The 17,796-nt window shown below is 32.0% G+C and overlaps 1 protein-coding gene across 1 annotated transcript in view; it reads left to right on the forward strand.

The window, feature by feature from the left end:
* Nucleotides 1-2,158: 2,158 nt before the first annotated feature.
* The window catches only part of LOC143048974 (acid-sensing ion channel 4-A-like), a 35,180-nt gene continuing 19,542 nt past the window's right edge, over nucleotides 2,159-17,796 (forward strand). Inside the window, exon 1 of the mRNA XM_076222813.1 lies at nucleotides 2,159-2,412. Coding sequence (XP_076078928.1) covers nucleotides 2,294-2,412 — 119 coding nt within the window. The 5' untranslated portion in view covers nucleotides 2,159-2,293. The remainder of the gene's footprint in view (nucleotides 2,413-17,796) is intronic.

A 17,796-nucleotide genomic window follows, 5' to 3' on the forward strand; every position in this document is an offset into this window, starting at 1 on the left:
TCGTTGCTTTCGCGATGCTACTACGTCCTCATTACACTTCTACAACGACCCCGCTACGATTATACCACGTTCTCACCACGCTTATTCTGCAACCTCACTACGCTTATCAAGACCTTTCTACGCTCTTCACGTTCTCACTATATGACATAGATTCATTAGGCGGGCAACGCAGTCATATAGATTTGTACAAAGATTATTTGAACCGTGAACTATAATCAAATTTAATGAGATTATAAACAAAAGGAGCTGAATTTTTTTTTTTTACAATTTGTAAATTGTAAATTTTCTATTTTAAATTTATCTGATGAAAATAGGGAATATTCATTAACACCGTCTCAAGTAGATAACATGGGGTCCTACAGAGGACACTGAACCATTTACTGTAACTGGATGAGTGTGTATATATATATATATATATATATATATGTGTGAATTTCCGTCATATTGTCTACTTAGGCAGCAACCATTTGATTTTCTGGGGGGGGCTATGGTTTTTTTTCTGTACAAACTTTTTTTTTCGCCTGCGGCGAAAAAACAATCTATTTTTTTCGCGACAAGTCGAAAACATTTTTTTTCTTTCAATTTTAGCATTACATTTAGTGGCAGCTGAGGGTGAAACAAACAATTTTTTTTTCTCAGAATCAAAAACAAATTATTTTTTTCTCCAAAAACTGGAAACAAACTTTTTTTTCCAAAAAAAACCATAGCCCCCCCAGAAAATCAAATGGTTGCTGCCTTATTTCGTATTTGTCACAAACTTAATGTTTTTATGGCAACAAATATTTGACTTGAATTGCATTGTGGAAAACTTGATGTTTTGTCTTGTTAATCTTTACTTAAATATAAAAACAAGATGTTTTATGATTGCCAATGAGACAACTACATTGACACAAAAGACCAAATGACACAGAAATGTATGTATGTAGCTATAGATTACCGTAAGGCCTTCAAATATGAGAAAAGCACACATTTATGTACAAATAAAACAAAAAACAAGTTAAGTACATTTTAATGTACAAAAAAATGAACGAAAAATATGTAACACAGCAACACACGACAACCACTATATTACAGGCTTCCGACCCAGGAAGGCACACACAAAACGTGGCAGGGTCAAATATGTTAGCGGGATCTCAACCCTCCGCCTATCATGGGATTGTGGAGTAACAGTACAACATAAGAAAAAACTATAAAAAATCAGTTGAAAAAGGCTTAACTCATCAGATGGATACAAATAGAAACACGTCTAACAAAATACATAGTTGACCTTGCCGGGTACTTGTACAGTGAAACCTGTTTAAACCGAACCTCTTCGGGACTTATGATTTTGTTCGGTTTTGACCGATGTTCGGTTTAATCAGGTTGACAACGCATACAATTTGATATGACGGTGCTTAAGAATAAGTTTGGTTTATACAGGTTTTCGGTTTACGCAGGATTCGGTTTAGCCAGGTTTTACTGTACATCCAAACAAAAACAAAAATACACCAAGTACAGAGTTGAGAATATTCACAAGAACAATTGTACTGACAGCTAGTTCAAAGCCAATAACAACTAAATTAATAAACAAAAATTATGTTGATAAAGTCTATAAAATTGCTATAAAGTTGCTTTTATCTTAGAACTGCTTTCTGTGTAAGGATTTTGGCTTGAAGGCATGGTTTGTCGGACGAGGCTATTTTGCCACATGTGGAGTAGGATATACCTACCCTTTCAGAGCACATGAGATCACCCCAAGATTGTGGTGGGGTTCGTGTTGCTTAGTCTTTAGTTTTCTATGTTGTGTCTTGTGTACTACTATTTGTCTGTTTGTTATTTTCGTTTTTAGCCATGGCGTTGTCAGCTTATTTTCTATCTATGAGTTTGACTGCCCCTCTTGTATCTTTCGCCCCTCCTTTGTTGGTGAACTGACATAATTTTCATTGATTTTCTTTTATTTGATCAATAATTATTATGTATTACTGATATACAAATGAATGATTAGAATACCAGTCCCAATAGATTCAAAAGCCGGTCAATAAACTTTCAATTAATTATTTAATTGTCTAAAATTTTCTGTTGTATCTTGATAATTATCCCTTATTATGATCATAAATCATAAGTAAATAATGTCTGAAAGCTCGATATTGTTCTCAAAATTCAAAGAGGGAAAGTTGATTAATTAGGTTCGATGATTGCATTCGGTTCTTAACTTACTTTGTGAAGGGACCGACATCATACAGCGTACTATTTACGAGCGGACAGATAAATACTCTTTTACGTGATTTCATTTATTGAACCAACCACTTCGAAAATGGAGAAAAAAGAAGATTCCGGACCAAGTTTGTGGACAAATTTTACAGAAACCACAGGATTTCATGGTTTGAACAAAATGACGTTTGATAAGAAATATCCAGGACGTGTAGTTCGAAGGTAACAATTCGCTGTTTCAGAATCTAATGCATTCGTGGTAATACTTTCAAAATCGAACACCAAATTACGCCAGCATTGGCTTATACGCGGGATGCAATTTTCATTTTGAGGTACTAACAATTGAAATTACCCGTAATTCTTTAGATTTTGAAACAGCAAATTGTTTTAATTTTTATGCATTGCATTTAAATTTTTTGAAATACAGCATAAAAAAACCCAATAAATATAGTAGTCGTATGCTGTTACCATGCATGTGAACCATAGTCAGATATTATACTAATTTAAAAGTTACTATTGTCGCGAAACGTGCATTAATAACTGTACTTTACATATGGTTGTAATCTTGCCCTTTTAATATCATAAAAGTTTGAAAGATCTTTTTATTTTATTAAGACTGTATTTGCATTAACGGAATTGTGCTAGAAATTGATTTTTCGTCAAAAGAAAATCAAAAGAACTTGTTTGTCAACGATGTGACATTTGACACTACAATCCCGTCAACTTTTCCCGAATGTGACTTACCGAATTTAACTTATTACCTGGTTGTACTAATATGAGCAACACGACGGTTGCCACATGTGGAGCAGGATCTGCCTACCCTTTCGAACCATCTGCATGAGATCACTACCAGATTTGGTGGGGTTCGTGTTGCTCAGTCTTTGTTTTAATATTATGTGTTTTGTGTACTTACGCATGTCTGTTGGTCTCTCTGAGGTTGATATTGTCTTTTTTATCCATGGCGTTGTCAGTTTATTTTCGACTTATGAGTTTAAATGTTCTGGTATAATTTGTCTCTCAGCTGACTAAAGTTGTTGTCAATTTATCTAACCATGTAAATTATGTAGGAAAGGATTTCTCGGGGAAACTATATGTTTAATGGTGCTAAATATAGGAAAAACTTACTCGTAAAATGGTATAATCTGTAAATTGTGCGTGGTTGGAATATGTGTTTCGTAGAAAAATCATTCGCACATATTTTATTTTCGGAATGTTATATATATATATTTCATATTATCCTTAGTTACGAAAACTGACAGCTAGTCGGGGAAAGGGAGTTGAATATGGTTGATCTAGAATAATAGGACGCTCCTGTTTCATAAATTGCAAATGACAGGACCCTAGCTATCAGTGATAATTTGTATTGGGATATGGCCTTTTTGGAATTATCCCCTTTGAGATACGCTTATTCAATTTAAATAAACTTATCATAGATACCGGGATTTAACTTTGTATTTACGCCAGACGCGCGTTTCGTCTACTAAAGAATCATCAGTGACGCTCGAATCCCAAAAGGTTAAATGCCAAATACAGTACAAAGAGCTTTGAGATCCGAGATTAAAATATTACAATTCAGAGGTTGTATACCTGCAAACAAGACAGATGTCTACAAGAATCCATATTACGTGGAGTTAAGCAAAAATATGTCACCGTAATTTCTGGGTTTCATGAAAAATCGCCATAAAGAAATAATCCATAATGCCTTTCAACATAAAAATGGTACCATACGCTATAAATTTATTACTTTGTGATTTCATAAGGCATATTTCGTTTATAGTGACAAACAAAAAGGTAAAACATGCTACACAGAAGAACAAGTGGTCAGTATGCTGGAGTTTCTTATCGACCACATATTTGTTGATTTTGGAGGTAGACTTTTCCAACAAATTGCCGGCATTCCTATGGGAACAAACTGAGCCTCTTCTTGCCGACCTCTTCTTATTTTCTTATGAATCGGAGTCCCTCCAGACACTTGTCAAAAAAAAGAGGATCAATGACGCCAGATTATTTAATTTCACTTTCAGATATATTGATGATGTTCTTTCAATAAACAATACGAACTTTCCTGATTGGGTTCCATTAGTATATCCCCCAGAACTAGAGATTAATGGAACAGACACGGCTATCTCCGCCTCATTTTTAGGCTTATATCTCGAATTTGACTTACACCAGAATATATGACAAACGAGACGATTTTAATTTTGAAATTATAAATTTCCCCCACCTTAGTAGCAATAAACCAACTTCACCTGCATACGGGATATATATTTCTCAACTTATTCGATATTCAAGAGCTTGCAGCTCCTACTCAGACTTTGTAAAACGTCATCAGTGTCTGAGTAGAATGTTGATGAACCAGGGGTATGTCAAAGAACGTCTCGTCCTTTTTCTAAAAAAGTTCATCGGAAGGTACCAAGACCTTGTTGATAAATATTCCGTATCGACTTCACAAATAATACACGATGGTCTTGATGTATAAATTCTGCGTACTGATTTTGTTTCATTTGTCCTTGTTCTATTATTAATATTACTTACTGTTGAATGGTTTTATGTGATATCCGTTTGACATGGCTCGGTACTTATGCATCTCGTCAATGTTTTTGTATTGTCTTTCATTTTTTGGTGGCGTGCTTTGTATATGCGACATTTTGTATTTCTTTGGTTCTTATAACGTGACCCTGTACTTTAAAAGATCCCGTCAGTATGATATTGTTCTAGTTTATGTCATTATGATATATTTCTATTATGAATTACAAAATACGTTGAACCATAAACGTCAAAATCATTCAATCGCGTAGTGGAATTAACTATTTTTGGATTCTTATAAATTCTGTATATAGCTTTTGGACTATTATCAATCTCGGTCTGTTTCTGAAATTTTTTCTTAAATACTTTTGATTTTTTAACCCTATATGCTAACATTGCCTATGTAAATTTTAAAATTGTTTGTATGCACATTGAACGACAAATTTATGTGACGTATAAAATTTTCTGACGTCAGACACACAAATCAATGAATGTTTTTGTAGATAGATGATTTGTGTTCTGTTAAATTGTTCCTTTTAAAATTTTTACACGATGATGACTGATGTACCCATATTTTGACTATTTTATTTATTGTGTCTGTTTAATTAACACATCAATGTAAATATAACGGAATTTGATGAGACTGTCATCAAAGTGAGAGGGTTAGATCTTTAAAACCAGGTTTAATCCACCATTTTCTACATTTGAAAATGCCTGTTTCAAGTCAGGAATATGACCGTTCTTGTCCATTCGTTTTTGATGCGTTTTGTTATTTTATTTTGCCATGTGATTATGGACTTTCCGAATTGATTTTCCTCTAAGTTCAGTATTTTTATGATTTTACTTTTTGCTAGAGTTGTTTTTCAGAGTAGTACGTAGACTTGTTCGTTTCTCGTTTTTCGTTTTGGCCATGGCTTTGTCTGATTTAATTTGACATCAGTTGTTTTATTGTTGCCTTGATATATTAGATATTATGGGATACGTTACTGTATGAGCTAGAATTTAACCATTTCTATAAAACTTTCAATCAACTTGTTAAATACTATATATCTGAAAAATAAGATATATAGTATTTAACCAGTTGATTAAAAATTTAAATTTATAGAATATCTCGGAATTGGTATAAATCTATTGTTAGACTAGTACAACGTTCTACTAAAAACACAAAATAGGGATATTAAATTAACACACAATCAATTATATAATTCATCGAATCAGGATAATTTACAAAGTATTTCCTATAAATGTTTTAATTATTTAATACACATTGCAATAAAAACGAATGACTAAGCAAGATTTATATATCATCAAAATCTTCGGTAAATCAATTCAATCCAATTCAAATCTTTATTGTCATTACACTAGAGACACAAGTAATTATTCTTCGAAAAGAGATTATTTTCAAGCATATCTTTTAATTAATACTGTTTGTTTAAATTATATAATACTCATTGTAATAAAATCGGCTGATGAGCAAGATAATCTTCAAAATCTTGAAAACCTTTCCAATTACATTTCATTGCATGTGAAATAACACAACAAACTGAAAACAAACAATATCAGCAAGATCATTATCAAGTAAATATTCCCCTGTCTTAAGTTCTATAAACAGTTTTAAAAAGGAACCAAGCTTATTTAACGAAATGCGTGATCTTGGGTTGATAATATTATGTAATTTTATTGACTAGTACTGAAGATTCATTATCACGGGTGTCATTCGGTTTAACGAGAGAAATGATCGTGAAAGAATGTCTAACGGCGGAGAGACGATCGTGAAAGCTCTGGTAACGGATCGTTCTTCAAACTTGGTCGTGAAAGATCAGGCAACGCATTAATTTGATTGTGAAAGATAATGCGTGACCAGACTTAATACTAGTAATCAGAAATATGTATTTCTTTTAACATTTCATAAACCTGCAACTGGTTGAAGCCTGTAACTATTTTGATAAGGATGAACATTAAAACTTTTTTTTTTCTATTCAACAATTTACCTCGAAAGTAAAAAAAACCAACAACTAAAAACGTGTCTAAATAAGTGTGAAAGATTCAGCTCTGAGAATCGGTCAAGTGCAATTTAGGCAGACCGACACTTTTTAGCCAATAATATTGATATGAAACGTTTAAACCTAAAACATGTTCTTGGATTAATTTGCACTTCTCATAAGTGCAAATTGGAACCACACTTTTTTTTGTCGTAGAATCATCAAATTTGGCAATAATGTACCTCTGGGGATAAATAACACAATACAAAAATAAATTTGATATGGCTCGCCCGGTTCGGCAACTGGAGCGAAAACAGTGACAAAATCCTGTAGGATATTTTTTTCTCCCATAGGATTTTTAAAAATCCTACAGGATTTTGAGAAATCCTATAGGATAAAGTCATAATCCCGTAGGATATTTTAAATATCCTATGGGATATATAAATCCTATCGGATTTATTTATCCTATAGGAAAATTTATCTCCTATGGGATTAAATTAATATCCTATGGGATTTAAAATCCTGTAGGATTTTCAAAAAAAGTGTTAAATCCGATAGGATTTTTTTTATCCTATAGGATTATCATGAAAGACTTTTTGACAGAAACTAATGTCCCTTAGGATATTTTTTTCTCCTAAGGGATTTATTTTGTCCTGTGGGATGTTTTTTCTCCCATGGGATATTTTTTTCTCCTACCGGATTTTTTTCTCTCCCTTAGGATAAATTTTGTCCTGTAAGATTTTTTGTTTTCCCTTAGGATTTACTTTGTCCTATAGGATTATTTTTTCTCCCATAGGATTAAATTTTGATACGTTTTGTCATCTAAGATGGATTCGTCAGTTTTGTTGGTATCTTACAAACGTTAACAATTGTTGCTACTACGATATTGATCACTACGTAGCTACTACGATATTGAACTCAATCTTTGTATTTAGCCTAGCTGCTACATAGATATTGATACCAGGGATCAGTTCAATATCGTAGCAGCTACGTAGCGGCTATGTAGCTGCTATCAAAATCTAAGTAATAACTAGTCTATAGCTACACGTTCAATAGTCAATATCTACGTAGCACTAGATAGGGTTGGGTTCAATATCGTAGCAGCTACGTAGCGGCTACGTAGCGGCTACGTAGCTGCTATCAATATTTATGTAACAACTAGTCTATAGCTACACATTCAATAGTCAAAATCTACGTAGCACTTCGTAGCTGCTACGATATTGAACTCGACCCATCTACGTAACCGCTACGATATTGAACACGACCTTGGGTTGTGTTCAATATCTTATCGGCTATATAGGGCTATGTAGATTTATGACTTTTGAACGGGTGGCTAGCCTAGCTGCTACATAGATATTAATAGCAGCTAAGCTAGCTTCTCGTTCAATAGTCATAAATTTACGTCGCACTACGTAGCTGCTACGATATTGAACGCAACCCTGAAAAGGGTCGTTATAGTTTCAATAATTATCGAAACGGATACATGGAAATATTACTTTATAGGATTGTGCAAATCTTGCCTTCGTATATGGTTTTCATGATATTAATTAGTAATGAGTCTGTTTAATAAATGTTGTTTGTTTTACGTCCTGTGGCAAATATTACATGTATGTTCATAACGAGAACACAATAGGTAGGCTTTTCATAGCAAATATAAAAGGTCGACTGAGAGAATGGACATGGAACATGGAATGGTAATGCAAAATGAGGATATATTGAATAAAAAACAGAGCTGCCTCAATTAATTGTGCAAGAGTACCAAATGTGCAGAAGTCTTCCGTGCATGAAATTTATGCTTAAATCGACCATCGTTTTTCAAGTACAGTTTTTAATAATATCAACTGGTTAAATGCATTTTGATGGCTTAAATAAAAGGGAGAGTTCTTTTAGATTGGATTATTTATAGCACTTTAGTTTTTTTGGTATGATACTATATTTCAGATTTCTCTTGGTTATGTTTTTGCACTTAGTGCGGGAAATCGTGGGTTCAAATCCCGGCCTGGTCAATCCAAATACGTCAACATTTAAAATTGCTGTTCCTCCGCTAAGCAAGTGGAATTAATAATTTAATTACACCTCTCCTCCATTACATGATATATCTGTAAAAAAAAGACTGGTATGCTCGAGTGGCTAAATGATGTCCAAATGCGGAGTGTTACCTTGTGAACTAGCACGTTAAAAATACTTCTCGACACTATCAGTCTAGAACAGGGTTCATATTCAGTATAACATTTGGAACTTGAATTTGTCTCTGGACAGGTCTGGATATAAGGCATATTCAACGTTCATTATATATCTACTAAATCGTTAATAAATAGAGAAGTATTTTCCTTGTACTGATGTTTACGATGGCCGAAGTAAGCCGACAAAAATACAATTTTAACTTTGTATAGTACTGTACAGAAAGTTTGCACATAGTACTTTCTTGTCGTTTTACTTCCTGGTTAAAAGATAGTACTCTGTACAGAAAGTTGGTACATAGTACTATCTTGTCGTTTTACTTCCTGGTTAAAAGATAGTACTCTGTACAGAAAGTTTGTACATAGTACTATCTTGTTGTTTTACTTCCGGGTAAAAAGATAGTACTCTGTACAGGCAAGTTTGTACATTGTACTATCTTGTTGTTTTACTTCCGGGTAAAAAGATAGTACTCTGTACAGAAAGTTGGTACAGTGTACTATCTTTTTATGGGATCAGAAAGTACAAGAGCAGAGTTTGTGGAGACTAGCTATTTGATTTATCGACGTATTTTTATCTGGTGTATTTAAATAGCCCATCCGAGCTCACCCATGAGAATGAATGTCAGGCCCGGTGTTTGGGTGTTTGGCTTGGGTGAGCTCGGATGGGCTATTTAGATAAAAAAAACAGGCACGATTTTACCGGCAAATTAAATAGAAGAAGATAAACTGTGCATCTGAATATATTACGCTAGTTGTTCCTACTTAATTTTTGGACAATTATATTACTATACAAATGTAAGTCTCATACAGATTTTGCGCATGACAAGTTTGCACAAAACGAGCAACAAGAATGAGAGATTGGGGATCAACCTGGAGAACATACGTCTATATTGATATTTCTAATTAATTTACACAAATTTTTCAATACACGAATATTTTTTGAAATAAATAAAGTGCCGAATGCATATCTATACCACATCTTCCTATATCTCACACTCACACCACATCTTCCTATATCTATAACTTGCCTTGGGTATACTTTTTATGTCCCTATTCGTACAGGAAGTCCTGTGTTGTTATTTAGACGTACAGATCCACAATATCTGACACACATTTGCAAAACAGGTCATTTGTAATATAAGCTGGAAAAATTTCATAGTTTTAGAATAAAGCGGAGCATCGCAATTGCGTTAAAAATTAATATTTAATTTCCTACCAAAAGATATTGGTTTTTGTTTTCAATTCTTTCTCAAATTTAGATATAGAGTTGACACTGCAATGTCTTGTATCAGGTTTATTCCACTCAGGAACTATAGAAGGAATAAACGATTCAGGGAAAGCCTGCAAAATGGAACCACAATTCAAAATTTTTGTGTTTACTTTGCCTTTGTTTTATTTTGAATCTAAGGAAATTGCTATGTAAGCTTCTTTGTTTATTTAAAGAAGCCAATTTTGAGATACAAAGTGAGAAACAAAGCTTTTGCGATTTCATTTCCTTATTTACAACACTAGAGTTTACAGACTATCATTATACCTTGAGAGACATATGAGAGTATGTGGCGTCCGTGGGGTTCTTCAAATTCGATTACAGAAGTAATATAGAAAAACTCCAAGGGGTAAATACTATATTACGTTTTTAAAAGAGAATATAAATCATAACTGTCTTCTATGAACGATAACTTTAAAACTGATGTCAATGCTTTTTTTTTTAACAATTCATCTTTATTCAACAATTGAAGATGAATACCATTTTATTGTATAATGTAATAAGCAGTGATGTAAGAAATATAATTCACAATGTGCATGGGAGAACTAAATAATTTAGTTAACTTAATCATATGACTCTAAAGCCCGTTCTGTCATTATTAAGGGACGCTAAAGAACTGGACAACTGTGGAAATATAAGATTTTAAGATTTGGAAATAAATGAAATTGGTGTCACAAATGGTATGTCTGCTTGTATTTGATTTTTTTTTTTAAATATATATGATGCTCTTATACACAATTATTAATGGTTGTTTTACTTCGCTTAGTTATAGCATTTAACAAATAACTCTTCGTATTCTTATTTTCGGCATCAAATAAAATTTATAATGGAATATTTTTTAAAAGACAAGGAAAATGAAAAAAAATATATACAACAAAAATAAGCAAAAGGAGATGTGGTATGGCTGTCAATGAAACACCTATCCACAAACGTTGAAATTGAAGTAGCTGTAAGAAATAAATAAGTCATATTTACAGTCTAAAAATGTGTTTAGCCGGGGCCTGAACATCAAATTACACATATCTATACTTGTAATGCATTTGTAAACAAGTTCGTACCCTAAATATGTTCCTCTCCTAAACATGTCGAGGAAAGTGTTTAACCCTATATGTATTTAACCTGACCACATGTTAAAGATAAACATGTTTGGTACTGCCTCTTATAAATAAGTGAAACATTCTCAGTAAATCACATCAGAACTTAGGTCAGACTAAAACCTCACTTAAACTGAATATATTTGTTTTTGTAGAACAGGAGTTTAGTATCCCATAAAACATAAATCATTATATAGAGACATAGGCAGCAAAGATAGTCATTAGAATCTTTTTGCATTTGCCTGTGTTCTATCCTTTTAAAAACCTTGCGGTGAGGCATGGTTTCTGACATCAGAAAAAAAAGTGAAGTATAGGCCACTGGACGTTAAGCAACCAAGTATTAAACCTCACCTTTCCGTGAAGTGTTTACAATTATTTGTATTTTTAAAATAAAAAAAAAGGATAAACATTTCCAAAAACTGAAAATATTTGAGAAGACGCTATTACCTTAGAAGTAAAAAATTTACCAGACAGAATAAACACGGCAGAAACAAACAAACGAAAAAAAACCAAGAGAACAATTTGAAATACCATATACATGTTAAAATCGGTATATACAAGCGGATTATAAACGGGACAGGGTTGAGCGAACATGAATTTCTACTGATTACACTAAAGGTGGCAATCAACCGATTGAAGCACGTGTCGAGAAAATATTAGATAACTTTCTAATTAAAAATGACATAATTATAAAATTTGATTTTATGATTTTTTACAAAGTCTTTTTCTAGATGCCATATCCGTTGTGATAGTATCTTTCCATCAGGTCATTAGTGTACAATTTTGTTCTTAGTGCACTAAGGAGGTCCTTTGTAGTATTTCTACGAATCCTAAGATTTACATGTATGCTGAGGGAAAAGTCGCACATGTTTTTACAAGTAGGACGAAAGTCACAAAAATGTAATCAAAGTGTACACGTTGGGAAAAAGTCTGTGAGAAAGGTTTAAATAATTTTATTTAACATCTTCATATTTTTTTCTGCGAAATCATAACTTTGCTAGCCGTTAAGACGGAACGATATTCCATACCGCAGATACCATTTAATGATAGACTTTGTAAATTTTGTAGTTCGAACTGTGTGGAAAACGAAATACATGTTTTAATGGTCTGTCTTTTATATACAGACTTCGATATGAACTTTTTAAAACATCACATGAACATATTAACTTTGACAGAATGAACACAGAGAAAAGATGTATTGCTCATATGAACTGTAAATACAAACAAAAGTTTTTAGCTCGTACAATAAATAGTTTTTTTATTAGAAGAAAAAAGTTTTTATGAAATTATGATTTACAAACAATATATCTTCAGTATTATTTTTGTCTTTCTTTGTGCATATTTGTTTCTTACATAAAGGTTACTGTGAAGTGTTTCAAATAAAATCCCAAGTTTATATACCTTTATTTTCTTTTGCAAAGATAATTTCAATTGACAATTTTATTATAATATCCATCATCAGAATATTAGCATTTTAATAAAGATTTTATTCGTTTATTTTGTTAATTATATCAGGGACATATAATACATATGTATTATATGTCTCTGCTTATATCAAATGTGGATATTATTTTAATTTCATCAAAGATTTACTAAACAAATCCTGGATTTCATTGATAAAGATGTGTGTGTAACTATACAAATCCTTGTTGTAACTAATTCATAATTGTATATATTTTAATTAATTTTATTGTAAATTTAGTGTCTCGTAATTTTATGAAGGCTGGCTATCGATTTTTGTTTTAACTGTAAGACCAATGTGCGACACTATAATGAAATAATCAATATATTCATCTTTTATATTTAATCTCAATTACCAGATTAAAATTTCACACCTAATTGAACATTGCAGATGTACGCTGACCACTATGTGTATATACCAAGAAACTGCTAGGTGTGAAAATAAGATGTGTCAATTGTACGAGGACCTGTACGGGGGTCCTTAATTCTATAATTGTTCAGTCTTTTTCTGTGTTCTTTATATATATAAGCACTTCGTCATTCTCTATTCCTTATCTTTTTCTCTATGTTTCTGTAGTCATCATTTATTTTCCTTTATTCGGCACTTTTAACCCATTATTCACTATTCATCGACCCCATCCTGACCCTCTTTTTTAATGAACCGTTAGCAAATACGTCTCGAAGGTGGCAGCATACATCACAGTCCACGACATTATAAACTAGTAAGGCACACATACTGCTGGTGATCAACCTTTGATTTATAAACTAGAATAAATATACTAAAAAAAATTAAAGATAATATATATTTTTTACAATTTCGTTCGTCCGTTTTTTATCGACAAATGGTTCAGGTTTTTTTTCGCAGTTTTAAGTAACGTTATAATATATATATTTTATAGAATAGCTTAAAAGCAGATACACATCTTTATTTCGTGTCAAACCATTTCTTGGAACTTGTGAAGCTTTTTATGATAAATGGAATATTTTTTTTCCCGATTGACCTATTGATATCCATAATTTGTTTTATAAACCAATTGAAATACCAAACACATGACGAAAAAACAGTCGCCGAAAAAACATATTCATAGTCAAACTGTTTGTACACACGTGCGTGATTAGCGGTCCATGGTTGAATGATCATGAATTTCAATCGATTACACAGATTGCAATCAATATTGAACGTGGCATGTGTCGATAAAACATTAAATTTTGTAATTCTTAAAGATGTTATTAATATAAAATATTGAATTATTTATTTTGAAATAGTTTACTTCTATAATTCATTCCCTAGTGCCAATTATATCATATCGTCTGGTCCCTTGTACTTGCATCACTTTTTATTAAAATTGTCATAAGAATCTTTCGACAATTTCGATCACACAGATGAAGCTTTAAAAAGTTGAAAAATATTTTCACGAGTCCAACAGTTGACGTGCTTTCTTTATCATGTTTAAGCATGCGAAAATGTATTCTTAAAAAATCTAAGAGACACAGAAAACGTAATACTACTAGTATACGAAATCATTCAATTTTGCATAAAGATGATAACTCTAACTTTAAAAAAAAAACGTTCAGAAATATGAAAAGGAAAAGATGGACTTCTTTCTTGACCAAAATACAAAACTAGTAAACGGTGAATGTATATGTACTACTGTAGACTTTGTTATGATGGCCTTTAACTTAATAAATATTTATTTTTTATTATTTCAATCAACAGGTATACCTTAATTAAATTTTTTCCGGAATAGTAATTTCTTTTTCTGGAAAAGTAATACCAATTTGCGGAAACGTAAAAACGCCGCTACTTATTTCGGAAAAGTAATGCACGAAAATGCGGAAACGTGAAATTGGACTTTTGGAAAAAAAAAAAAAACTACTTAAGGACATGTTAGCGCCGACATGAGTTGTAAGAAAAGATTTCCAAAACAACCATATCATTAAGAAGGAATGTTTACATGCTATACTCTCGTACTAGTATTACAGGGTTCTTGTGGCGTTCACCTTAGACACACATCTTTTTAACAATGTTTAACAAGAAAATCCCTATTTAGCGGACAAGCAATTTTTTTTCTTTCTGTTATTGAATATCGAGAAAGAAAATAAATCCCGAAATTAATTTGGAACTTTGATACTCAATATTTTCACAGCAAAATATTCACAATTAGTGTTCGTCCAGTGGCATACATAACAATCTTATTTCTATATGCAATCAACAATGAGCAAAACCTAAAATGTGAAAATTCCTTGATAACCTGAATTTTCTTAATTATTTGCCTACAATATATAAGTCACTGTTTAAGAAAAATAAAAAATAAAATTCTGGGACTATTATATTAACGTTAGTATAATAGTCCAAGAATTAAAGTGTTGATAAAATAAGAGCCTCACATTTGAAAGTTTTAAAACATTTCGAAGATAAAAAAAAAAAAAGTAAAAAAATATACAAAACAGACTTTTTCGTTCATTTTTTAACATGAATGAGGCAGTTAGTTTTCTCGACTGAATTGTTTTACATTGTCATTTCGGGACCTTGTAAAACAGACTATGCGGTATGGACTTTGCTCATTGTTGAAGGCCGTACAGTGACCTATAGTTGTTTATTTTTGTGGTCTCATTGGCAATCATACCACATCTTTTTTTATATATTTAAATCATTTTACAAGACATCAAATTGTTATTTTGTGTTACTGTTGCAGACAATTCTTTTCAAATATTAAAAATTATTTTAATTAAATGGAATTTTGCATTTGCACCGCTTGAAAAAAATAAAAACATATAAAGAAGCAACATCGAAATTCTCTGTACTTTAAGCGGCATTTTCACATGAGTAAAATATAAGGTCAACGTTTGAAACTTTTTCAGTCTTGTTCCGTCTTGTTCCATAACTTTCAGTCTTGTTCCGTCTTGTTCCGTATTTTTCAGTCTTGTTCCGTAACTTTCTACCCAGTCGTATAAACGAATCGTCGACAAGTGCGTACATTTTTTGGAACAACGTCAAAATCGTTGTTTTATTAGGAACGTTGTGTAACGCTAAGTGGCACCAATACCGTGCGTAGCGTTAATATAAATCTGTGATTTTACTATGTCCACAACTTCGATGAACCAAAGCAAGTTAAACATCGACCTGTATCTAAATCAAATTGGTTCTCTTCTTCTTCTTCGTCTTCTTCTTTTGGTATACAATAGTCTATCGACATTCGATGATTACATACTGTTGGCATACGTGGACTAGTCTATTTACAAAACTTTTACCCCAATTTATTCAAAATATATGTTTTTTTCTTATGTGTAATGTATACATGTATATATTTTAAATTGCGCTATAGTTCCGTAACTTTCTACCCAGTCGTATAGACGAATCATCGACAAGTGCGTACATTTTTTTAAATCAATATTTCTGGTATGTTCCAATCTGTCCTTCACTATTGACATCGAGTATATATTACATTTTCCCAAAGTCAACCTTGGAAAAAATATTTAAATAGATTGTAATTTCATCAAATCTTATTTTTTGGGTATTATTTATATTTTTATTTTACACCAGAAATGTTATTTATAAACAAGCGTATGAGTTTAGTTATGACAAGTAAGACAGAGTTGTATATTATACATCTGATAGTTCAAAATGGAAAGTTATAAGTTATCGGCCGTGTACACTGAATATTACCTGCAGAAGTGAAACGATGCATGAACTTGCAAGTCCGACAGGAAATCGCTTGAATACCTGGAAGTGTCACCTCACACCCCTTACAATACCTTTGGAAGTAATACCTTAAGCCATGCTGGTGATCAGATGAGGGAAGATCAGAATTTATTTGAAAAAAGTTTATTACTTTAAAGAATTATGAACAAATTATATTTTCGAAAACAATTTTCACGGAACACTTATTCATGATTTCAACTTTGACTCTTTACTTAATTCCAATATTAACAGTTTAAAAACAACAGACCATGGTAATTTAAAAAAAATGCAAAAATTTTCCGTATAAAGTTAGTTAGTCGAATAAAACAACAGTACGATTGACAAGATATCGACACGCAGTTACGACTACATCCTTATTCTTTCAAAAAGAGATTCCCAGGCAACCTCAGAATATAAAGTTTCAGGTTTTGTAAATATTAGTAGACCTGTTACTATTCTTGCGGCCTCTAATTGCAAATTTTCTAATTTCCAAGGATCCGTGTTGAAGGCTGTTCTTTGACCTATTCAATTTTTAAATAAAATATGTTTAAACTAAACGCAGCCTTGGCTATAAAAAGCCTCAAATGTTGAAGGCTATTCTTTGACCTATTAAATTTTTAATAGTCTTCAAATTTCAACAAAATTCCGCGTAAGGGACCACAACTTGGAAATGGAGATAGGTTTTTATAAAAAAATAAAAATCAAAGAGAACACAGAGTGTGTAAAGTTTTAAAATTTTTGATGGATACGAACATTTTTCTCCATTGCCAAATCAACTGTAATATTAGCACTCATACCACTAATTATATTTATATTTATTTTCAGCATAGAATATCTCAGTTTGTTATTGTCGACATTTCTATTACATTTTCTTGATAAAACTTTTTAATACATGTATAAACATTTTAACAAGCTCACCATATTCTAATTTAAGAGTTGGCGCCCATCAAAGCCATGCACACGAAAATATTTATAGGAAGAGAAATAAAACAAAAGCAAAATGATTTGTCCTTTTAATCTCTGAAATTATCAGCAATAATGTTTTTTTTTTTAAAGTTTTAGTTACGAATGATATTCTGGGTGTTAAGGAGTCCTTAGTGCACTAAGGACTGATAACATGCCACTAAGAACTAGATGGAGAGCTGTTACATGCAATTTCTTTTCATATTACGGTAGAAATTGAAATTTAATGCATAAATTTCAAATTTTATAGAAAAATAATAATAAATTAAGGAGATATTCAACATTATTTAGACACGTGCCTGTTTTTCTTTGATATGCCGAAAATCCATGAACCGTTTGACACGTGTCAAATTACATATTAATTGATTACACGGGAATCCCTTTGGTAAAGTTGGATACTAATAAATGAATTGTTGTTGAAATTTTATTAACAAAAAAATCTGAATGAAGA

Source organism: Mytilus galloprovincialis, chromosome 10 (assembly GCF_965363235.1).
Source record: "Mytilus galloprovincialis chromosome 10, xbMytGall1.hap1.1, whole genome shotgun sequence".
NCBI classification, from domain to species: Eukaryota; Metazoa; Mollusca; class Bivalvia; order Mytilida; family Mytilidae; genus Mytilus; species Mytilus galloprovincialis.